Source organism: Zonotrichia albicollis, chromosome 4, assembly GCF_047830755.1.
Source record: "Zonotrichia albicollis isolate bZonAlb1 chromosome 4, bZonAlb1.hap1, whole genome shotgun sequence".
NCBI classification, from domain to species: domain Eukaryota; kingdom Metazoa; phylum Chordata; class Aves; order Passeriformes; family Passerellidae; genus Zonotrichia; species Zonotrichia albicollis.
This window is the reverse complement of record NC_133822.1, coordinates 49871724-49896396: the sequence shown is the minus strand read 5'-3', so window position 1 is coordinate 49896396 and position 24673 is coordinate 49871724. Positions and strand designations below refer to the sequence as shown.

The 24673-nt window shown below is 40.8% G+C and overlaps 2 protein-coding genes across 2 annotated transcripts; both read right to left on the bottom strand.

Moving 5' to 3' along the window:
* Nucleotides 1-1025: 1025 nt before the first annotated feature.
* Nucleotides 1026-7050, bottom strand: IL26 (interleukin 26). Its single transcript, XM_074540230.1, has 5 exons — nt 6880-7050; nt 6444-6500; nt 4884-5015; nt 1198-1263; nt 1026-1112 (listed from the first exon to the last, which is right to left on the bottom strand). The coding sequence occupies exons 1-5, from the start codon at nt 7048-7050 to the stop codon at nt 1026-1028; spliced, it is 513 nt and encodes a 170-aa protein (XP_074396331.1).
* A 14853-nt stretch (nt 7051-21903) lies between these two features.
* Nucleotides 21904-24217, bottom strand: IL22 (interleukin 22). The gene is made up of 5 exons (XM_005480577.2): nt 24026-24217; nt 23184-23249; nt 22947-23090; nt 22680-22745; nt 21904-22266 (listed from the first exon to the last, which is right to left on the bottom strand). The coding sequence occupies exons 1-5, from the start codon at nt 24215-24217 to the stop codon at nt 22153-22155; spliced, it is 582 nt and encodes a 193-aa protein (XP_005480634.2). The 3' UTR covers nt 21904-22152.
* Nucleotides 24218-24673: the final 456 nt, after the last annotated feature.

Genomic DNA, 24673 nt, shown 5'->3' with positions numbered 1-24673 from the left:
CAGTTAGGGGTGCTGGGATCCCGGACTCGGGGAGTTTTGCCACTGAATGGAGTTATCCCAGTTCCACCCCAGGGCCTGTGCTGCTGCTGCCTTTTGTTCCTGTGACAAAGCTCCGCAGGTAGCTGGGACTCTGCAGAGCTCAAACAGGGCCTCTGTCATGCCCCTGTTCCCACCTATCCGGGACTTAGCGCACCGTGAAAGGGAAGGTGTTCATCGCCTAGATATTTTCTCTTGGTAAATCTTTAAAAATGTGACAAAACTAGAATTCCGTCTTTATTCTGTACTATATGAAACACATTTTGGAACCACTACCCTCAACTTCCACAAACTTCTCACAAATAATTTTACAATCCTAGTGAAAGTAATCCATTTGTTGTGTTTTCTGAGTGTCTGATCTCATGTAGATCATGTGACATCTAAAGCTCATGCATGAGTCTGAAAAAAAGTTTTTACATTAATTGTGTATTTTTTATTAGGGATCAATTATTACTTTAAATTAATAATAAAGATGAGCAGTATATAATTATTTTTCTTATTTACATGTAGAATGGCTTGTGTATACTGTTATATATCTATAACCACAAGCCCCAAAGGAAATATAGCTTAGGGGTGGGATTTTCTGAAGTGATCCTCTTTTCTTTGAACTGTATTCACACAGGGTGGCACAAGGCACAGCAAGACCATGCCCACAGCACGTGGGACATTGTGTCTGATGTGCAGGGTAGCAGATCCCACGTTCTGCTGGTGCGGTGCCTTTGGGGGCTGCCCACGAGGCAGCAGGCAGGGTGGGATGCACAGCAGCATGCTCTAACTGCTCCTCAGCAGTTAACCTGCTGTGCCAGGTCAATCAGGAAAGCTTATGAAAAGCCCTCGTTATGCCACTTGTGTTACAGAGGGTCTTTTTCCATTGGAAGGAGTTACTGCCAGGCACATCTATCATCCAGCTCTCAGTTCACTTTCAGCCTTTTGGGTATTCATCTGTTCTTCTTGCAGAAGCAGCACACTGTCTGTCACCTCCTCATTCTTCATATGATGGTTTGTACGTAGGCCTGAATCCAGGGAAGGAGAATGTCCAGTTCATGGATGGCCTTGTAGATTCCCTGATCTCCAAGCTGTTGAGAAGATAAAGGCATCAGAAAAGAAACTCACTACAGCCCTTGAAAAGTGTAAGGAGGAGCCAGCATCTCCTGCTCTTACCTTAAGAAACACTCTCTTTAACTTTTTGACTGCAGAAGTTAACCTTGTGGATGGAGCACACGGAAGCTGAAGGATGAAAAAAACCCAAAGATGCTGATATAAAGACACAGTGATGAGGAAGAGTCCAGTCCACAGTGTGGCACTGTAGGGCTACCAGTAAAATGTGTGAACTCAGCATCATTTCATCATCTCCCAATACTTCAAATGTGTTCTATTAACTGCACGCTTCCTGCCAAGTTGAGTTCACAACACCCAAAATTGATACTATGAGTACCTCTCAGTTTTCTTATTAAACACTTTCTATTTATCCTAGGAATCTGTACATAGGTTGCAGTTACAGCTTTTGCAAATCATATCCTAGCTCCAAGATTCAAGGTCCTTTAGCTCTGAACCCTCAGAACTTCTAAACCTGAGAGAAGGCAAGGCTAAGGGCCAAAGACCATTGCAAAGTACAGGGAGCAAATTTGCACATTTTTGCAAGCCCTCCAAATATGTTTATAAAGTTAATTTATGTTTTTCTCTGCTTCCCTGCCCATTTCTCCACTGTCTGATTAATTGCAGTCTGGAGGGCTTAACTGTCTCCTCACCACCCTATCTCTGGCCACTCAGCAGTGGCTACCCAAAGCTTTTCCAAATGTTTTTTCAGAGTTGCCAGACTAAGCTTTCTGAGCAACATGCCTTGCTGATCCTCAGCTACCTGGGCTGTCAAAAAGACATTCTTTCTGAGAAAAAAAAGAGAAAAAATTGATAGTTTCCAATCTACAAACAAGGACAACATGTTTGAAAAGAAAAAAGGCAAAGTTCCTCATCTCAACACATGAAAGGAAACAACTCCTCTGAAATTAATGGTTAGTCCTTTTCTATCTCACATGCAGTACTTTAAAAAGGAGCACAAACATTTTCAGGTTACCTTTTGTGCTTCCCAAAGTCACCTCACATGATGAAAGTGGAAAAAAAAGCAAATCTTTAAAAGACATTAAAAGAGATGTTGATAAAAGTAAACTTTTAAAAATCTTCCAACTGGGGCTGTTCTTTCTAACCTGGAGCTTTTTTTTTAATGATCTCTATCTTGTATGATACAGATTTCCACAAAACATTATTTGGTAGCAGAACTGGCCTTAAATGAGTATGTTTGCTTTAGTGGTGATGCACATTACAAACTCCTATCTTCCTGCATATACTGCATGTAACTAAATGAGCTGGCCAACAAGTTAGAGTATTGAAAAATCAGATTGAGGTCTACAAGCTCTGCCTAAAATGATAGAGAAATATTAAAGGCTCTGCAAGGAATATTTTGTCCTTCTACACTCCATTCAAATATGAGAAAACACTTCTGCAGTGCACTACTGCTGTAGCTGTAGGAATATGAGTCCGACTTCAGAAGCAACTTCACCCTGTTCTCATCAGGGCACTCAAGCAAGTAATGAGGTCAGTGTAGACCTCATAATTCTGAAAAACTGAACTTGGGCCTCTATATCATTGAAAAATATTAATGCCTCCTTGTTTGGACAAAACCAAGAACTGGCAGGATGAGAATTGTAATACTGTAATATAAAGTCTTGGGAAGTGGTTCGGAGGCAAATATTGTTAGGATTTCTAGCTAGCACACGTGCCTCTAGCTGGCCAAATTACAGCCTGAATTTGTGAAAGAATATAAGGTGAATATGTCTATAAAGGTGTCACTGTTTCCCTAAGCTGTATAGAGAGCTTTATTCTTGAAAGGTAAAAAATTAATTGCATACTACGTTGTCATGGAGGAAATCCCTTCTGATAAACGTCTTATAGCTCAACTAGGTAATAACAACTAAAGAGCTATGTACACAGACAAATGAGTGTTAATTTATTGAGGAGTAATATATGAAAAAAATCTCAAGTTTACTTTAAGCAAAAGATCCATTACTTTCACTCTATTCATCATTTTTGTTATTCTTTCACATGGCTTTGTATTGCTGGGTTCGAAATAATACAGACATTTCAAAAAATATTAGTTTCCAGAAATGAGATGTCTCCTAGAAAATCATGGTAAGCCATCATTTTTCAAAGAGCTGTTGTTTTCCTACTAGCAGGGACAGTCTTATCACTCTTACCAGCACGTTTTATGACCCAAAAGGTAAGTTGTTATGTTTAGACTTGTGTTGGGTAAAACACTGGCACTAATTATGAAAAAGAATGCAGGAGCTCTGAGAAACCTGCAGCATTTTGTCTCCACATAGGACAGAAACAAATGTATTACTAAGTTATCTAACAAGCTACAGTCACTGGATATTCTGAATTCTGTCACAGTTGACAGTCTAAACTCCTCAGTGAGTACTGGCATTTGTATAGAATGTAATTGTTTCTCCAGACAAAAATGTAATCTCTATAAAGCATATTATATCATCTGAAATTATATTGTCACATTCTGGAATTACAGCATTTTCTGGAATTTTGACAGACACAAATAATCACAGCAGTATGATCACAGCAGATTGCTGTGAATAATGACTGTAAATCTCAGCAGTTTAGCATGGTTTGAAATACAGAACCTGAAAGCTGGTGAAGTTTTCTCCCTTTAGGATTTGAATCTTTGTACATTATGCAAATATCCCAGTTCAGTTCTGACCTCTGCAGAGAGGTCTGCAAAGAGATTCTCTGAAACTGTTTGGTTTTGCATTGCAAATGTTTTTATGCATGTAGAACCACTGTCCTTTTCTTTCGTGCTACCATGCAGCTCAGATTAGTCAAAGTTTCAATTAATTTAATTCATTAATTAATTGACTTGGCATCCTTCTCTCACTTTTTAAAATCACAACAGACATTTGCCTGGATATCCATGGCTATATTTCACCCTAGGTCAGGCTCCACTTTCTGGGACACTGTTATTTGTGAGGACTTCAGGTTTAGGAGAGGAAAAGGGATACCCGTAGGATATTTAGTTTTAAGACACACCCAGTCACTACTTGTTTACCCTTAAAAATTATGTGAGAAATGACCAACGAGTGATCATCTCAGCATCTACCTGGTATGTTAGTGAGTATATGCACAGGCAAAAGTGTGCTCTAACTGCTGTCCTGTCATTACTTAGGCAGAGCTGGTAAAAGTGCCTCTTCTCTGGGGCACCTGGAGACATTTTGCCAGTGGGCAGCATCACTCTCTGACAACCTGGTCTGACTGTGAGCACAGCTAATACATAGCAACTGCTCCCGTGTGCATTGTAATTGTGGTCCCTGCTCACTCATGAGACACCACCAGTTCTTTCAAAATTCAGTATGGAGGAGCAGAGATGACATGTGAGTAAAGATTACACACCAGCAGAGGGTAAGTTGTTAAAGAAGGAAAGCATTACCACTGTAACATCACAGAAACTTGAAGAGCCTCATTTCTCCCTGTGACCACCCTGTTTCTTTGCAGCTTTAGTGATGAGAGGGCAGCACAAGGTAGCATCATCAGTAGGGAAGTGGCTTGGCTCCATGGGATCTCCACCACCTTGCACACTCCCCACAAGGTCACTCTGGGAGGGAATGAATGGTGTTAAACTTCCCTGGGCCCAATGGAGAAGCCCTCAAGAAGTTGGGTCCCCTGTGCCATGGGTCACACCATGACTCTGAATCACCCTCTGCCTCTCCATCTGCTGAAAAACTGGGATGGAGCCCTTCCCTAACTTTTGAGATGGACAAAGTTAGCTTAACTCTCAGGAATATACTCACACAGGCATCCATGTTTGCTTGCAGGGCCTGGAAGGCACTAATGAAGTACAACTTGTCACTTCCTACTTCAAGACGACTGAAGACATTTTTCACATAGAAGGAGAGGAGCTGATCTCGAACAGTGCAGTTTGTCTGAAAGCAAATCAAGTAATGATTTGTCAAATGAACACCCCCAAAGTCAACTTTTATGAGGCTAAAATTTCAGCCTCATAAAACATGCATGTTTAGAAAGTCTGCAATCAATAAAACCATTTTTATTAATTTTAGTATACAATTGACCTGTGACCTTTTGTTTTAAACAGCTCAATCTGCCTCTGTGGTTTCTGAAGGAAAGGCAGGAGGGTGCTGTGCTGGCAGGCACAGGGGTATTGGTAAGACCAATCATGGTCTTACAGAACAGAAGTGACAGCAACAAATATACTTAATACACAAAGAGTAAATGGAAGATAAATTGGGGAGTTAAGTCAGACCATCTAGGTCAAATTGTTGGAGTGACTGTATGTGACATTTTTCCACTCCTCCACATCACTGTCCCATGCCATTTGATAGGCTGTAGGGTATCCAGCCCATCCCCAACTGCTGCTCCAGAAAAGATCAGTCATCCCATCAGCTCTGTATTGTATTATTGCCTGACCTGTGGGTTCTCTTGGACACCTAAAGGTATTTCAAACTACTATATGCCTATTTTTAGGCAGTGGAATGAAGTGTCAGGTGAGAGATTCCTGTCAGGAGGCTCATGCAGATGCAGATGACACCACTCAAATGTGGATATCTGTGTGTAGGTCCCAGAGACAAGTGAGGAGCCTTCACTCCCAAGATAATTGGTGAAATCCGGGGGGCATCAAAGGCTAACAGGTCCATACTTAAGGATAAACCAACTCAGTTGGTCTTGCTGACTAGACCTCTGCACGAAGAAAACTAAAATGTCTCACACACTTACAATTAGACACCCCAAGGCTTGTTTCTCATGCTGAGTTGCACTGGGAACTCTGATGATCCCCTTCCAGTGCACCTGCAGAGGGCTAAGCTCAAAGCAGCTCCTTGGGTGTCTCAGCTCCCTGCAGCATGCCCGGGCTATCCATGGTGCTGCACACCCTCAGCAGAAGGTGCCTCGGCCATGGACAGTGGCTGTGGCTCTGGCTCTCCTGTGGGGGCTGGTGCCTGAAAGCATTCCTGGGAGGCTCACATGCAGCCAGGGCTCACAGGAGGAGTGCTGCAACAAGCACACTCCTCCCTGACCAGAAACACCCTCACCCCAACCTCCCAGCACAGCATCACTTCAGCTGCCCACAAAGAAATGCCTCCAGGCAGGCTTTCCAAATCCACCTCTTTCTCCCCCTACCATGATCAACCATCCCTTCGTATCCCAGGGGAATATCCCTTTCATGAAACAGAAATAACACTCTTCCTCTAAGCATGTGGCTTTCATAAATATCTGTCCCAATTAAACACAAGTGATTTTTGCATTAGTTATCATTTCTTTTGATCACATATTTCTGTTTCTATTGACCAAAGGAAAGTCAAAGTAAGAAAAAGGAAAATAGGTAGTATAAATCTTACCATAAACAGCATTTTTGTAGTCTTTTTAAGCAATCTTGTGGTCTTGATGAGATCCTTCTGTAAAATAAAATATGATAGTATTAATTAACCCGGGCAGAGGAAGGGAGACAGTTATAAGTCTGGTTTGTACAAAACTTAGTAACAATAATATTAATCTTCATTGTCTTCTTCAGATGTAGGGTGAGGACTCACTAAATCTGTATTTCAATCCTAGCCTAACTGCAAATTTCTTTAATGGAAAACTCATCCAGCCTCTCTATGCATCTTCTATGCATCATTTTTTACCACCTTTACAAAAGAAGTAGCTGCACTACCCCGTCTCTCAGGACTGTAGAGATCACTGAACATATTAAAGTTTCCAGAAGTGCAGTAATTAAACTAATAAAGAAGCATCTATAAATAAAATAAACTTTTTCAGTTAGTGGGATCAACTTACAGGAATAGATGATTTTAAACTAGTTGCCTTGACATACAGGTTCTCTGTCACCTGGGAGAGGAGTCCTTTTCGGCAGGTATGTTTTCCTGTAGGTGACTTTTTGCCTTCCACAGCAAAAAGACAAAGCAGAAATAAAAAATGCCCAGATCTGAAAATAGAACATCCTTTCATCTTCGCTCCCAAATCTTCGAGCCTCTACAGTCACAGCAGCATGTGTGATGCAGCCAGACTGGTTAGATGACAGAGGTTAACCTAATTTTGTTAACCCTCAAAGTAGCTTCTTCCCCGAGATGCTCACACAGATAACCTATTGCTCATGTGGTGGCTGATCGGTATTTTTGCTGTGCTTTTTTATACGGCTTGCTCCACTTTCAACAAATTTGACCACAGTCATCTGTGACGTTTTTCTAAACGATATCTCCATATTTACTGGCAACAGGGTCAAGGTTTCCAAGAAAGAAGAATTTCCCTATCATGTGAGAAGTCTTCTTTCACTTAAGTGGTGGTCAAGTGAGGAAAGGGTAGTTGAGCGCTAGTTTAATTTCTCAACATGCCAAATGTGTTTTGGGTTTTTTTTTAATTTTTCCACAAAACCTTATGGCAGCACTTTTCTGAAAGGTAATGGCCCAGAAGGGAAAAAAATCTTAATTTACTCTGAAAAGGATTAGAAAATCTGTTATCTATAAGGAAGCTGGACTGCATGGTGTTTAGAATTTCCCTGTTCAGTTTTTGAGGTGGGTGTTTTTTCCAGGGTATAGCATCTATCAGGTGTTTGCATTTTAAATTCGGTCATCTTTTTCCAGGGCAGATTTTGCCCCAGTAGGAGCAGTAGACTGCTTAGTGTGAAAGAGAGGGCTCCAGGGAGGGCTCTGTGGAAGGACCAGGACATCCTTGGCTATCAAGTTAATTCAAAAGCCCACTGAGAGTCGTGGGCACTGGGAAATAATGTGCAAGATCACAGCATATCCATCATAGAGGTGGTAAACGTAAAAGAGTAGAAATGATCACTCTTCTACAAAGGTGGTCAGAGACTGGACAGTCTCTGTCTCTGGCCTGTTTCCAACACAGTCAAATGCTGCAGGTTTCTTAGGTACCACTCCAGACAGGCAAGAACGTCACTCCAAGGATAGACTTGGAAATCATGAAGTAACACCAGCCATGTGAGGCTGTTAAGCCAAGGATGGTTTTAAGTCAAATGTCAAGATCCTGGGTGAGACAACTGGCTGAGGTGTGTGCAAGAAGATGAAGAAAGCAGGTTTTGGTCTAGAACAAAATTTCCTTGGTACCATTTTTGTTGGATGTAAAAGGAAGCCCTTGAAATATTCACTCAGGACAGGCATTTGACTTGTTTAATGTTTCAAAAGCAACATAGAAAACTTTAAACAGATCAGAAGAAGTGGTTCAAACTGCAGCTGAAATGACTCAAAGTGACCGTGATCTGTTAGGTCCAGCAGCAGAGCTGTTTGTCCCTCTGTGGTGGCACAGGTGTGCCTGTGCCCAGAACGTGTGTCAGCTCTGGGAGGAAGAGAGGTGAGACAAGCTGGGTAAATAATTCACTCCAGCCTCAATCCCACTGACCATTTACACACACCAGCATGCATGCGGCCTACAGGCCAAGCAGGGCTCTTCAAGCATCCCACCCATAGCAGCTCTGGGAAATGCATTTCTCTACAGAACCATCTACACACCACAGTCACTCGACTAGCACTGAAGTGCTGATGGGGTGCAGGGACAACAACAGCCAGCAAGGGGAGGAGGTCTTAGACTTTGGAAAGTGGAGAGGATAATGGCCTGAGGGTTTATGTGCATTTTAGTGCTCATGTGAACTGTGGCCTCTATTTAAACATTCCAAATGCTGGTCAGGCTTGCCAGATGAGGTGCACTGAACCTCAGCACACATGACATGTGGGCAGCAGATTAGCCTCCTATTGCTAGTTTATTCCTAGAAGATGATCTTGGGTGAAAGCAATACAGTCAGAATGCAAAACTGCCTTGGTGTGGTACTCCATGGTCAACAGCTTTCCTCTAAATGGAATAAATGGGTCATGTAGCCAGTCTGTAGTGGCTTTTCATACGAAAATCAATAATTTTCAACATCTCTGAAACTTCTAATGTTGCTGGAAAACCCTTGAGCCCACAAGTTTCATTTTGTCTCTTCTGTGAACTTCAATCACCGTACTTACAGGGCTGTAAGTGACACCTTTTCATTGGGCTCCAGACACCTCTGGATGTGAATCAGTAAATGTCTTACTGAACTGGCAAACTTTTCAACTGAGTGGTGTAAAAGGATGCAGGTAGATGCAAGTGCAAGGTAGCCATACCTTAAAAAAATTAATAAAAATAAAATAGAGCTTTCCTATCACTCCTTTCATAAAAGAATGGGGGCTACCATTTAATAACCAATCCTATAAAATCAATTACATTCCCACAATTTTTGATACAACAATTTGATTTTCTATTGAAAAATATTGGCTATTTCAAAAAATAGCCAATATTTTTCAACTTTTTAATGTGTTATTTGTCAGAACAAAGATAGTCTTATCTTTCTGGGTCTTGTGTAGCACTTTGTATTTTAGTCCCACTTTGGCACTCATTTATACCATAATTATGGTATAAATAATGTAGAATACCAAAGAACCAGTATTACTCAGTGTTTTATAATTATAACAAGCAGAAGAAAAAACAAATTTGGGGACCAGCCCTTTTAGCAATGAAGTCAGAAAATACCTGCAAAGCTTTGTATGATCAGCAGAGCTGATGTATCCAGGTTAGTCTGAGGACAACAGAGCACACCACAAAGCATGCTGGCTTCCATGAGCAGCCTGGAAACCAGAGAAGTTCAAGGACCCTGCCCCAGAGGCAATGGGATCTCTCTTTAATGGAAAGTTAGATGTACACTATCAGCCAATACTTCAGGAACAACACAATTCTGGTAACGCAAGTAAAGTTCATGTGTTACATCTATACAGAATTGATACAACTTATGACCATGAAAATGAACAAGAAAGAAAGTATCTAAGAAAAAAGTGTAAGAAAAACCACCAGAGTAATCAGGTTTAGATAAGAATTAGATAAGAAAATCTTGCCTGATTTATCCTGTGTAGGGATTAAGTTTCAAAGCAACCTGTGTATGACCTGTGCTCCATGTGAGTGCATGAAAACAACAGCCTGATGAAGATCCTTTCTTCCCTGCTTTATTGTGAGCCACAGAATTGTCTTGATCTACAAGAGCTTATTAGATATTATTAACATTAAATTCTCTTGGTCTGTGGAGAACAAACATGTACAGCTAGCACTTCTGCAAAATTCTGTTGGTCCATTTAAGGTAACAATCATATGACTCGTTGTTTTGCAGCTTAAATGGCTTTTTGATCTCCATCCACAAAAAGCTTTGTCTAGTTTCTTACTTAGGAATCTTCTCACTTTTCACAATTTCTGTTTATTTCATTTCCTGTTAGTACGACTAGAATTAAATGTCGTGTACTTCCTATGAAAATTACTCATATTTGCTTAACTGCTGCTAAGGACTATACCAGTTTTTTTTTTTTTGTTTCCTTATCCTGTTTGAATCACTTTGGTCTTCTGAAAAATAAGAGGTCTTCATGATGAGGTGTAGTACTTGTCCTCAGAAACATGATTTGATAAACAACAAAGAAGTTTAGAGATATTTTACAAAAACTGAGGGTGACAACACTACTGTAAGGGTATAAAAAATTGAGATACCCCAGTACCTCCCTTGGAGAGAGTAGTTTGGAGAAGAGAAGCTTCTAGCATTAAATACTGAGCCTGCAATTTTCTAAAAATGGTTGTAATGAAATCATAGGTAAAGCCTGAATACCCACCAGAGTTAAACTGTTTCTTGTGACCTTCTGTTAGTATAATAGGAACCCTTGGAGCTGCTATAGATTTTGTACAAGTTCTGTACAAGTACAGAACTATTATGAGCCAGTTTTTCAGGCAAGGGTATCAACATTACCCCCACAAACTCAGCACACAGGTACCCAGTAATCCACTACCAGTAGCCTCAGCAGTCATAAAAATCAGGGGAACAACAGAATAGCACAGAGATGGCACCAGCAGCTACAGCTTACATATTATACACACACTGCTCTGGCTAGGAAAAATAAACATGCATAAATGAAAAAAGGACAGTGCAAAGAAAATGAAAATCACTGGATGTCCAGGACTGGATGTCAGCCTGGTGCTTTTCCCATCCTTACGCACAGAACTCCTGTTCACCCACTTTTCATGGTGCCTGTCCGGGTGTCCCCAGCTGCCTTTGCCAAAGAGCAACAAAGATTTAGGTCAGAAGTGACCTGGGCAAGTCATCTTGTCCAAGAAGGGCCTCCTACAGCTGCTTGTCTGGGACTGTGTTTAGTCAGCTTTTGAATATCTCTGAAGATGAGACTTCACAATCTCTCTGGTCAACCTGTGCAAATTTTTGGTCCCAGTAGAAAACTGTCTTATGTTCTGGTGGAATTTCAGGGATTTTAATTTTTTCCTATTGCCTCTTGTCCTGTCACTGGGCACTGAGAGGAGCCTGGCTCTCTTCTTTGCTTCCTCTTTTCAGGCATTTGCACACATTGGTGAGATCTCCTTGGCTCTTGCCCAAGCTGAACAGTCCCAGCTCTCTCTGCTTCTCCTCAGACAAAAGATGCTGCAGTCCTTTAATTATTCTGTGGCACCTCACCAGCAGGTCCACAAATCCAATTCTCTCAGAAGTTTTTCACTCTATGCCTTACACAAACCTCATAAAAATTTTAAGGTATTAAGTAAGGCAGAAATCAGACTCAAACCCAGATGATGAAGACAAACTAAACCAAATCAACCCAAAACAAAACAACCCCAAACATAACAACAATTTTCCTTCATTTGCACTCCTTTGCACTTTATGTATAACAACTTCTGAGTAAACTTCAGATGTAAATTGCTATAAAACATGCTGTAAGTCCTCTGTCATTCTCAGGAGTAGTTCAGGTGGTGGATCTCCCTCTGCTACTGGCCTGCTTCAGTGTTTCAGTTTGGTGACAGATGGCTGACAATTATCTGTCAAGCTGGTTTTTCTTCAGAAATAAGATTGGAAGGTTCAGTACACTCAGTCTTTTCAGAGATAGAGTTTTTGAAACCACCAAGGTACTAGAACTGAAATTTTGCATTTGTGCACAGAAATAGACAACAAATAAAAAAATAGTTTTCTAAGCAGTACCAGTTTTTATGGCCAACTGCTTCAGAAGAATGTTCAGTGCTATCTGAGTAATAGTCAAGATACATCTCAAATGTCCAGTTATGTAGTTAAAATTATAATCACTTTCTCACTGGACAAGGAGTTGAATTCTATATACAACCTTTATGCATATAGCCTTTACTAGTCACACACATGCGGTCTTGCATTTGAGAACAGAGATTATGAAAGAAGGAGACATGAAAAAATGTTTGAGCATCGTTCTCATCAACCAGTCAAGAGATCTCATTTAGCAACAATGATTCAATCCCCAAACTCTTTAGAAAACCTTTGTTTGCCACCACAAAACTCACAGTAGGAAATCCCTGCACAGCAGTATTTCTGCAGAGTGTACAGATGTGCCAAGCAATAACAGCTCAGCCTTCCCACGTGGGACGTGGCTGATCCACACTCCTTGTCTTCTCTTGTGACATAAAGGAGTGTTCAAAAGTCTGTGACCTGCTTTCTCTTGTAGTGTCATCATGACATTAACAAAAGGTTGTACTAAAATTACAAAAGGAAAAAGCCAACCTCATGGAAACCTGGGTCTGGTTCTGGGGGAGGAGGATGTCCACAACTGCTGGGTTGGTAGAAGTGTGTCAGTTTGCATGGCACAACTCTTATCCTGGAAAACTTGTCCTCCTTCTACTTTTGTGCACTATTTTTTCAGTTTTCTCTCTCCCCACAATCTTTTTTAACCTTCATTCTTGCTTCTTTTTTCAAAATATTTGTAAAGTTCTTTTTTTCCTCTGTTCTCTTAACCCAGGACACTCCTGAGTGTCTTGGTAATACCAGCACAGGCTGCCCATGCAGCTCTCTCTATGTGTTACACCCCCTGGGAGATGGGCTGCAAGACTGGCATTGAATCTCTCAGCTGATGTGCCCGTGATAATGCCAGGCAATAAATTGAACCACAATATGAAAAATCACTTTCTATTTTTTCTTTTTTTTCTTTTTTTTTTTTTTTGCAAGAATAGTCCTTCATTAAAAAAAAAACAAAAAAAACAAAAAAAAACCTATGGAGGAAATATTGCTTGCAGTGAGAATACTTGCACTTCAGTAAAGAGGTGAAGTCATCCATTTGGTTTGGAGTTTAAGTTTTTCTGCTTACTGAAAGCTGAATCCTAGCTTTAGCCAGGCAATTTTGAACAACAAAGAAAATCTCCCACACACGAAAATGTAAAAAACTGGCCGTGTCATCTCTCAGGTCAGCTCCCTCACATGTGAGATTTGTTCCAAAATCCTGGCCACTGTTGTTCTCTGTTGGACTGTCCCACAGGACATCTGCCACCTTGACTCCCCAGTGCAGGAGCACAGAACAAAAGCTAGAGAAGCAACAGTGCAGCAAGCAACAAAGTGATTTCCCTGAGGGATTTTCTGTTTGGGAGTGCTGTTCTCCTCCAGTGAACTTAAACCCACAGACAATAATTGTGCTTCCCTCTGCTGTCTTTCCCTCAGAAAGGGATCCTTGATCCCTTCAGTCAGAAGTTGCTGCAGGGGAACCATCTCCCCAGCACCTTCATGGCTTCAGACTTTCCACTTCCCACTGCATATCTTCCTTCTTTGTGCAGTGCTGCTTCCAATGAACCCCATCAGTAGAGGCACTTTTGGGGGAAATTTTATTTATTTAATTATCAGATAGGGTCACATCTGGCACTTTTTGCTAGAAAATATATAGAAGACAGATAATGATTTGTTTGTGGGAAGTTCCAAAGCATGTAAAATCCCATGGCACAGGTCATTAGAGAAGTACCTGATGGTGCTATAAAAGAAGAGTTTCTTCTGGCAGGATTTATAAAATAGAGACTGCATTGTAAACACTTCTAAAAGTTACAGAAAAATAAAATATTGCAAAAAATTACTAGAAAAAAAGAAAGAAAAATGCCACAGATGTCAAAATATCCATTGAAATTTTCACTTTAGGTCAATAAACTTTTGATGATTTTTCCAATTGAAACAACAGAAAAACTTTATTTCAGAAACTTAGGAAATTTATTTTAGAAACATAAGAAACTTTCTAAGAAAGTTGAGTACAGGTTATATCTAATTCTGGATAACTTGCTGGCTTGGAGTTTCACTCTTTAGTCTGTTTCCAGGGTCTACTTTTTACTTAGTGTGCAGCACAGTATGTAAACACATGCACAACACTTTAAATTACAGAAATCTTTTAACAGATACTTTTTTAAGAGTTTTTGAACAAAAGAGAAATATTTCATCTCTTAATATTTGTAGATTTAGTAGAGCATTTAAAGAATCCTTTTATGCAAAGTTACAGTTACAGACCTCAGCACTGACTTTGCAAACTCCCATACATCCAATTCATATTGTAACTGTGACAAAAGTTTAAATCATGTAATACTTGTAGGAGTGAAGCAAAATGAATTAGTAAGTCCTTAATGCTCTCCATATGAAAACAGCTACTTTTAACTTTTTAAGCTATGGTTTGCAGAGAACAATGAATGGACACCTTTTTGGCATTTTTATTTAAATGTAACATCAGTGATTGGCTTACCAGCTTTTGAGTTTCCAGAAGAAAATCACTCTTGTGTAGAAAAGCAGAAAAACATTTTTTAAATCAAGTTAAAATGACCTTTCAACATTAATAAAATCTTCAAAGATACCATTTGCTACAAAGAATAAACACCAAAAAAATCCTTTGATTTTTTTGTGATTATTTGTATTACTTATTTGTGATTATTTGATTACTTAAATCAACAAAAAGAGGTTAATTCTATAGTTCACTGTGTGGGCTGGAAAAATCACATGGCAGCCTTGATTTTAATTCCTTTTTCCCATCTGTACAAATTTTCAGTACTTGCACCAATTTGTGAAGAAGCTTTTATCAGTTTCAAATACACATGGGTTGTGAAATGTTTCCTCACATTTCCAGGTTTAGGTTAGATTATCTGAAAGCAAATTTTTACACATGAGAATTCCTTTTCTTGAAAAAAAAGGCATTTTTGTATCAAATTTTGCTTTGTTTAGCTCAGCAGCTCCCTAAAAACCACATTTGTTGCCTTGATCTTCAGACAACTTGATTCAAAACTCTCAGATAAGCCCTTCAAAGTATTCTAGGTCTGAAATGTTTGCCCAAGCCTCTGAACACATAAAAGTTTATTTTATCATTCTGTTGCTTTGGGAAAGCAAACATTTTATTTATGTGCTATTTATATGGCAAGGAACAGGAGGTAATTTATCAATCTCTCTTATCTCGGTTCTGATAATGAGGTTACAGTATAAGCCTAAGCCTGCCAGCCAAAACTTCATACTACAGGTCTAAGAAATTCTCTGGTTTACTCTGCATCAGTGTAGCAAAAAATGAGTTACTCCTGTCTTCCTATTTTCAGAGAAACATCACATATTCACCTCCCCTAAAAACATTCTCTCTTATTTATTCATTTCCAGTGACACTGGCTTACCAACAGAAAGTGAAGTCCATAACTGCAAGTACCAATGGAAAGCAGTTAGGAACTGAAAACTGAAATCTAATGCAGTTACATGCTTACTGCTAGAACATTTCCAAAGACAAATGGCACAGAAAAAGCTTCTTCATTCTGGTTCTTTCACTTGCCCTCAGCTTGACCCAAGAGCACCACAACACGCTGAAGCCCAAGCCTGGGATCTGCAAGGCCCAGCCACAGCCCTGAGGCTGGTGCTGAGTCTGAGCTCGGTGTTGGGTCTGAGCTCATCACATATCACACGTCACATGTCACATGTCACACGTCACATGTCACATGTCACACATCACATAACAGATCACACGTCACATGCCACATGTCACATATCACACATCACACATCAGACATCAGACGTCACACGTCACACGTCACACGCCACAGGTCACACGTCACACATCACACGTCACATGTCACAGGTCACACATCACATGTCACACGTCACATGTCACACGTCACATGTCACATATAACACATCACATGTCGCGCATCACGTCACACGTCACACGTCACATGTCACATGTCACATGTCACACATCACATGTCACGTATAGCACATCACATGTCACGCATCACACATCACACGTCACACGTCACGCATCACACATCACACGTCACACGTCACACGTCACATGTCGCACGTCATATGTCACATGTCACATGTCACACGTCACACGTCACACGTCACACCTCACACCTCACACCTCACACCTCACACGTCACACCTCACATGTCACATATAACACATCACACGTCACGCATCACACATCACACATCACGCATCACACATCACACATCACCCATCACACATCACACGTCACACATCACACATCACACACACCAAACAGGGCTGATAGAGGCACCAGGCTCTCCGTGCCTGCCAGCCTGCCACTGACAGGGTGAGGGATGGGCTCTCCCTGTGGGCAGCAGCTCTGCTTTGCCAGGTGGCTTTCTGGCACCAAAGCTAGGGCAGATGACTCATATAAGGCTACTATCAAAATGAGGAGAATATGTGGTGCTTCAGCAATTTGCAGGATCAGAGTCTTGGTCACTGATTTGTTTCGAGTTCCCAGAAATCCAAGTCGGGTAAGAACTGAATCAGCGGCAGATATTAAATGAGGGCACGGTGACAACACTGAGCAGCTCCCTGTTTTGGAGGCTGCAAGCTCACATGCCAAGTTAAACCAGATATCTCATGTGCAAGTAACTGTCCTGCATATTCTGAGCCACACGTGGTTCCCATCAAACCAAGATGCTTTCCTAAACTGAATTGAACCTCTATCACACAGAGGAGAAATGAACACAGTGTTGATGTTCACATTAATGACTACAAACCAGTCATATTTTTTGCCAAATGCTGCCCTTGACAAACAAGCACACTCTCTTTTTGAGCTGTCAAAGTAAAAATAAGCCCCAGAGCTGATAACATCCCCAAATCTGGTAATATCTACCTTAAATCTTAGTCACACCATTTATTAATGTATTTGGTCACAAATAAGAAAAATAGAGAATCTGGAATTTCTTTCCCTATTCAAAACTGTCAGGACTTACATTATAAAGGATAACTCCTGAAGGAGAAAAGCTGGTCAAACCAGAAACTTTACAGATGTTTTTGGTAAGAAGTAGGACAAGGTCCGGGTATTTTTAGACCAACAATAAATACAAGGTCACTGCAAAGACAAGCACCATCTAAACTTTATTTTGGAACCTCTGCTTCTCAAACAAGTGTTAATACACTAGATTTTCATGAAAAAGCCTTTTGTCAGAACAGTCCAAATCATCACTTCCATTATCTGTGTTGAAACCTCTTTTTTTTTTTTTTTTTTTTTGTTAATAGAATTGACCCTATAAATACACAAACAAGTCTGATCTTACACAATTTGGAGTCAATAGGAGCTTACTTTCTCCCTTCTGTGGAGCAGGACCAGACAAAGGATGAACTGATCTGTTGGGGAGCTCTTACATCACAAGGCCTAATCAGAAAGTCAATCTTCATGATTGCACAGCTTTTAGACTTTACCACAGATGCATGATTGCCCCATTCTTTTCACTTCTTGAGGAACATCATCACTATTCTTTAAATGTGCAGTAGGAGTCAGAAATCTTTCTTTTGGAAAAAACTGTAGAATAAAGAGAACTTTAAATTGGTGCAATTTTGCAGTTTTTGGAAACCAACATCACTTTGCATTCAGTCATTTGAAACTAAAGTTACAATTTCCAGGGGAAAAGCCTCACTGGTTCTTGAAGAAGCAACCATAAAACAGTTTCAAGTAAGCCAGTTAAATACATATTCATGAGTCTGTTTTTTTTTCAAAATATTTTTATCCATGCTGCCCATAGCTGAAAATAAAATGTTTTCTGTTTAGAAGATAACCTTATTTTTTTTTAATCAAACTTGGATAAGAAATATGGCCAGATCCTGGAAATAATAAATGCTGTGCTTTAATCCTTCATACTGGAAAAATATTTACATTTGGGTCCCATGAGCTAGTTTGCTGAGGAGAAATGGTTCTTCCCAATATAATTTTTACTTTAATTTCTCCTTAGGGGAGGAAAGATGTAGGAATCTTTTCTTTTCAAACCATTCATCATTGAATTTGAAATTAAACTACAGAAATTGATATATGTGTATTTGCTGGGGATTTGTAATAAAAAGGTTAACAGAGAGAGTGATTTCCTAGACTTGAGGAGAAATCTTTTCACTTGCATTGCTGTTTAGCACTTTTGTTAGTGGTGAAGTTCATGCAGTTAATCTGATAATGTCTGCAGTGTTAACCAATGCAAAAGGTGTCACAAATGGATACGTGTTATGAATCATATGCAGCCCCAGAAGTGCCACCAGCCTTGGCACAGTCTGTATTTAGTTACCTCACCCAAATCTGACTTTCTAACAAACACTCTTGAATGTTTGTTAGAAATAGAATCCTGGTCTGGATCCCCAGAGAGGTTGCATTACTTTCCATCTTAAATATGTTATTCTATTTAACTTTTTTTGGGGGGGGGATAGTGGCCTGCCAATAATACCCACAGAACTGCATTGAAGGTTTTTCCTTCTTTCTGTGGTCATTACCTTGACTGAAAAGTTTGTCAGGCATTTACTGCTGTTCACTGCAATCCATACCTCCTTCAGAGCAGCTGATGGTGTAGCTAAGTGTGCTTTAAAGCGCAAGCTGACATAATCACATGCCACTGATTTATGAACAGGATAGCTTCAACATTTTGCACTGCCTAGAATATACTTCCAGTAGCAAATTGGAAATATCAACCCTGTATTATTCTAGGTCACTTGGGGAGTATATATTCACACATTGAATATCTAATCTCTTAAATGAGTAACACTCCAGGCAATATATTTAAGACATGTTTCTTAAACTGTCACCAATACTTACTCAGCAGGATGTGGAAACTTCTGTTCATGCTTTGGGTTCTTCTCTCTTCACTATATGACATTTCACAGGCAGTCTTATAAATGTTTTACAATTATCTGTGTAGGAAAAGAAGGTGCCTGTTCTGGTCACCTAATATAAGAGAAGGGGAGGAAGAGTCGATGAAACGATAATTTGACAATAGAGTGGTCTGTGAATTTCTGCCCAGGAAGAGGTCCTGGAGCCCCTGTAGGGGAGGTGTCCTCAATGTGGAGCAGGGGCTTTCCCTAAGGGTGCTAGTCGAGGATCTCTGGGAATTCCAAACAGTCCGTGACTTAGAGGCAGAAAATGGAAATGAAAATAGGGCAACGGGAATTAGAATTGCATGAATAATGGAGTTTCTCTTTAGTGGCCCAACCAGAAAATTAAGCCAAAATAATTCATTTTGTGTAGGCTCAAAGCACTTGTCCAACTCAAAATGAAACAGCTCATTTTGCTTACAAATCTCTTTTCAACCTTTGAAAGAAATGCGCATAAAACCAAAACACTAACTATTTAGAAAATGTCAGAACAAAACATTTCAGCAAGATTTTCCCTTTTTGAGCTGGAACTATTAACTGGATTAAAACCCAATTTGCCTGACTGAAACTACATTTTTATTTTCTTTTGATCAATAATTGTTTGTCCCAGACATTTCCTCCATTTAAGGGAAACCTATTCGAACTTCTACTTCTTTTGTTCAAAACTGACCATCACCACCACCCTTCACACATCCTCAAGTCACACATACCCTGAAAGAAAATCTGAGAAGGAAATTCTACAAATTTTGCTGTGTGGCATTTCCAGGACTCCAGCTCATGAGGTTTCTGTGGTAGAGTCTTCCAACTGGTGGCTTTTAGGTTTGGAGAAGTTAATAATTAGTCAACTTCATTTTTACGCTTTTGTGGACAAACGGATTTTAATCTGCCCAGTGTGGAAAACTTGAGACTGATTTGACATTTCTGGGTAGGGTAACTCGGTAAGGACAGTGTAGAAGAGACCTAAAGGAAGCAGAAGGAGGAAATAAGTTATTCATCCATTTGTGAAGCGATTTTATCAACAAGGAACAGCATGTATGTGGCTCGTGGTCTGGTGTTTATTTATCATTAAGGAAGAAAACAGGTACTTTTAGGGTAAATTGTGTTATCCTGCCCAAAGCCACAACCTTTATAAACTTCTAATGCAGACCAGGGAAATGACACCTGTATAATTCCTCTTATCCTCCACGGACTGTGAAGGGAGAAAGATGTAGTTCAAGGAAAGACTGTGTATTTCAAAGGTCAGTGAAGTGAACTATTCATTTGGTGTTAAACTCCCTTCCTTTGCGTTAGTTATCACAAGTTTGAATGATAAGAGAAAGGATGCTGGCCAATAGCTCTTGACAACATCATTCCATATCCCAGAAGAGAGGAAATATATACCAAACTGAATATGTAATAAAGGTTAAATCCCTGAAACTGTCATGCAGTACCAGATCCTGGCTGCCTGTCATTTATGGGTCACTTCTGCCTTGACTGTGACTAGGCATGTAAATCATGTCTTGTGATATGCAAATGAAAGTGTGGGGAAAAGTAAATCATGTTGAATGAATCTAGTTTGACAGGTAAGAGGCATCCATCACCCAAATGGATCATATGCTGGTCAAATATGTGATTTTCCACAAGAAAGTGCTGTGATTTCAGTTCACATAAACTACGTTCAAAACAGGTAAGGATGGATGCTTTTAAATCCATCTTTAATTTGCTCTTGCTCAGGAGCAACACTTTTTAAATGTGGACATGATACTTGTTGCCCTGATGAATAAATGGTAAGGCCTCGCTCAAGAAGACTTCCGCAGTTGCTGGAATCTGCTGTTACGTATTTCTGATTATTTGGATGCTTTTCACCCCTTTAGCCTTGGTCCAATCACCAATTTCCCTGGCTACACCAGAGCAACTCTTTTGTCTTTCCAGGAGACACTGCTCAAGGACATGACAGGATAAACACAGACTAAACAGTGCTTCAGGGACTTGGGGGGTTTTTCTGCCTTGGAGTTTGTGTGGAGAATAGGCACCAAACATTCTCTTCTGAAGAACTCTCAGCTCCCTGATGCTGCAGGGCACCATTTGTGCTCAGTACGCTGTGGATGGGCAGTGGGAAAGCAGAGCTCTGAGTTTTCATTAGCAGCTGCTGCCTGTTTGTTTCATCTGGCCCATGGGGACAGTTTGGGACTTTTCAGCAGCGGCAATTCAAGGGGGGATCTTGTCTCTGCATGCACCGAGGCAGAACCAGTGAACCAAACCAATGGCTTTCAGGAGTGATGCTGCTTTTCCCACCATCCCCTACAAGAAAGGCTGACTGACATGCTGCCCACTAAGCCCTGGCCTGTGGGAAGCCAGAATTTCAGGCTCATGGTGAAGAAGCACAGCCCCAGGCAGAGCTTGCATCCTTCCTGGGCACAAGAACACAGCCACTAGTCCAGCAGCTCCACAGGTGCAGTGTGTGTCATCTCCCTTGTGTTTGAAGAAAAGACAAAAAGCTCTGCAAATGGCAATATTTGAGGACCAAAGTATTTATTATAATAAATTAAAGCATTTATAAAACGTTCCATCTGCATATAAATATCACACAGGAGTGTTAATTTCTGGTAAAGCTTCATAAATACATTTCCTTGAATATTTTTCAATTAATCTATATAAATAAAAGTATTTTATAATTATTACCTTAAAATAAGTTACCGTTAAATACAAAAGACAAAAATTACTTCTGAAATAGCCTGAAATACCAACTTTTCAGGCAAAGGTCAGAAGGGGGCAACACATGCAAAAGAGATTTCCAGCTAGGAGGCTCAAAATATCCTGGCTAAAACATCACATCAAAACATCACTGCCTTAAACAAAGCTGATTCATACGTGTCAAATTTCAGTGCATAAAAGACAGAAATGGTTGCCTCATTCCTGTGGGGATGAGGAGGACAGAACAGTGCTTTTGTAAATAACTAATGTCCTGCGTTGCAATCAAGAGGCAATGTCCTGGAGTTCTCATTTTCAAAGGCAGCAATATCCATCCTGTCTCTGCCCACTTAATTTTCTAGTTTTGACACAAGTGAAACATATACTGCATCTGGGGGGAATGGACATAGTTGCAGCTAATCAATTTGAGTTATTGCAAGAGATCTGCAGAGACATCTCTTCAAGCCTGGTCCAGAATTTTTTCAATTTTTCTTCTTGTTCCCTCCCTTCTTTGGGGCATCAGTACAGGCATTTTCCATGTAGTCAAACAGTAAATCCAGCTCTCCAATGGCTTTAGTCTTTCCATTTTCTCCCAACTAGAAAAGAGCAGAATGCAAATCTTAACAAATAGGTTTGGGGTTTTTTGGAAAATTGAAATTAGGATTGTCACAGAAAGTGAATCAATAATTTACTTTCCTAATTTTCTTACACAGTTCTGCTAGTGTCATTATATCATAAGATATAAATTAGTTTGTTCAAATCTAGACTAGCATATAAGTTTCCTGAAACCTAATTTTTTAAGGTTTAAATTCCCATAACATGTGTAGAGAGCTAACAGGACAAGTGAGGGAGGGCTAGAAGGGGAAATACCATTAATCTCCTATTTCATGCCCTTGTAAGCTTCACGTCCTAAATAATCTCAAGTTTGTTTCATAATTAGGTCAGCCTTAATCCAGCTAAAAGACTGGGGTTTGAAACTGCTTTTTCTAAACGTCTGGGGAAAATGTACCTGTTCCATTTTGTTCTTCATTTGTTCCAGGTTCTTTTCAATGTGGTCCCCCTTTCCTGAGAATTGCTAAAAGAAAGGAAACATCAGACATAAGATGGACAGATATATGCAGTGAGTTACTATTTTTTTTTCACACCTTTCTATTAACTCTGACTTTCATATCTTTGATCTGAGGTTTCCTTTCATATCACTGCCTTTTGCCACTGCTTGTAGCATTCTGAGATTTAGGAGCAGCAATGAGGTGGAGAGAAATGCAGTGTTACTCACACAGCTGCTGAGCTCTGAGGTCAGGGATGCCAAGAACTGTGCCACCTCCTCAACATTAGCGTACTGGCTCTTGACTTCAGTGAGGAGAACATCTTTTACTACGAGCTCCACAACGCTCTTCATCATGTAGCAGCGGTTGTTTTCCTATGTATGAAAGTAAATCAATGTTAAATCAAGGCAAGAGATCGTAAGTGCTGCAGAGGGATGCAAAGAGCAGACTCCTCATGTAAGGCTTACCCTGATGTTAGCAAAGAGCTGCTGTCCAATCAATCTGTTGTCCGTGTCCTTGTCTGAGGCGCTGGCCTGAGAGGAAAAAGGAAGAGTCAGGTGGTGTTGGGAATCTTACTTAAAAATTAATAATAAACCCAGAAGTTTTCATCAGCAACGAAAATGCAGGTGAAATGAGGGAATGGACACCACAGTCTGTTACAGGTAGATAAGCCTGGATATCGTGTTTGTTTCTCCCCTCAGCTGGGTGAGATTCAGGGTCAGTATCATAGGAAAATAAATGAGCTGAGGTCTGAACTCATATCCCCCAGTTGAAAGTCAGAAGTCATCGTGGTTATGGTGACTAAACCAGATACTGCAGGTGGCTGACCTCACAGTGGCCCACAGTGCTGCAGCTTGGTGCTCGGTGCTGTGCACCCAGGGACACCCACCCTCGGCAAAAGCAGCCAGGAAACCTGCCCAGCAGAGCACTGTAGGACACCAGAGCATCTGCTTGGCTGTGACTGCAGTCATGGACAGGCCCAGCTCCAAATGGCCTGAGCAAACGGAGAAATTTAATGTCATATTTCACAATTTACCCACTTTGGCAGCAGCTGCTTGACAAGAAGCAGCTGTGGTGTTGCAGGGGCAGCCTTTCCCTTGGGGAGCAGCAGGAGGAGAGGCAGCAGCTTCCCCTGGCTGCACAGCCAGCAGGCAATAGACCTGCTCCACACACCCAACCTCTGTCTTAACTGCCAATCCACTCCTTTTTTTCAGGGGAGAGAGGGAGGAATGCCAAAGGCTGGAAGTCACAGCACCAAGAGAGCAGTAGGTCCCCAGACCCCACCATGAAGAGCATACAATGACTGTACCGTTTTGGCCAAGGTGTAGGTGCGATTCCTGATGTAGGGCTGCTGGAAGTGGACCTTCCTGAGCCTGCAGGCATGATGGGCACCGGGAGCTCCTTTCAGAGGCAGAGAGCTGGTGAGAAGAGGGAGGCAGCAACAGCAGCAGAAGAGAAGCCATCCTGGGAAGCTGCTGGCCAAGGTGTGCAGGGAGGCCATGGCTCGGGGTCCGGCAGTGTCCGTCCCAGCGGCTGCAGAGCGGGCTCAGCACTGCAGAGGAGACAAGGCAGCGTTAGCACCGGGGAGAGCGCGTCAAAGTGAGAGCAGCACAAGGGCTGCAAGCCTCACCTTTGCTGTGATTCTTGGTGTGCTCTGCAGGAGGTGAGCTGCACCTTATATAGGGCCACCAACATCTCTCTCAGCTTTTTTTTTGGGGTACTGGTGGTGAAATAAAAATGACATCAGCAAGTCTCTTACTTTCCAGTATCCTCTTCTGAGAACTACCTAACCACTTCAAAGCCCACAAATACAACTTCAAGGCCATCATAATCTTTAGTTTCCTATAAAAAAAACCAAATATTCATGTGGGGCAAAGCAGGGGCTTTTACCAGGGTAGGAATCCTGACTTCTTTTTGCATAAAAATATTTGAGAATTGTAGGAGTTTGTGCCTCCTG

Coding starts and splice junctions, on each gene's coding strand:
- IL22 (XM_005480577.2), bottom strand. CDS start 24,217: ATGGCCTCCCTGCACACCTTGGCCAGCAGCTTCCCAGGATGGCTTCTC. Junction 23,091..23,183: donor AGCTCTTTGCTAACATCAGG/GTAAGCCTTACA, acceptor TTTCATACATAG/GAAAACAACCGCTGCTACAT. Junction 22,746..22,946: donor CCTCAGAGCTCAGCAGCTGT/GTGAGTAACACT, acceptor CCTTTCTTTTAG/CAATTCTCAGGAAAGGGGGA.
- IL26 (XM_074540230.1), bottom strand. CDS start 7,050: ATGAAAGGATGTTCTATTTTCAGATCTGGGCATTTTTTATTTCTGCTT. Junction 5,016..6,443: donor CTACAAAAATGCTGTTTATG/GTAAGATTTATA, acceptor ATTTGCTTTCAG/ACAAACTGCACTGTTCGAGA. Junction 1,264..4,883: donor AAGCAAACATGGATGCCTGT/GTGAGTATATTC, acceptor TTCATCCTTCAG/CTTCCGTGTGCTCCATCCAC.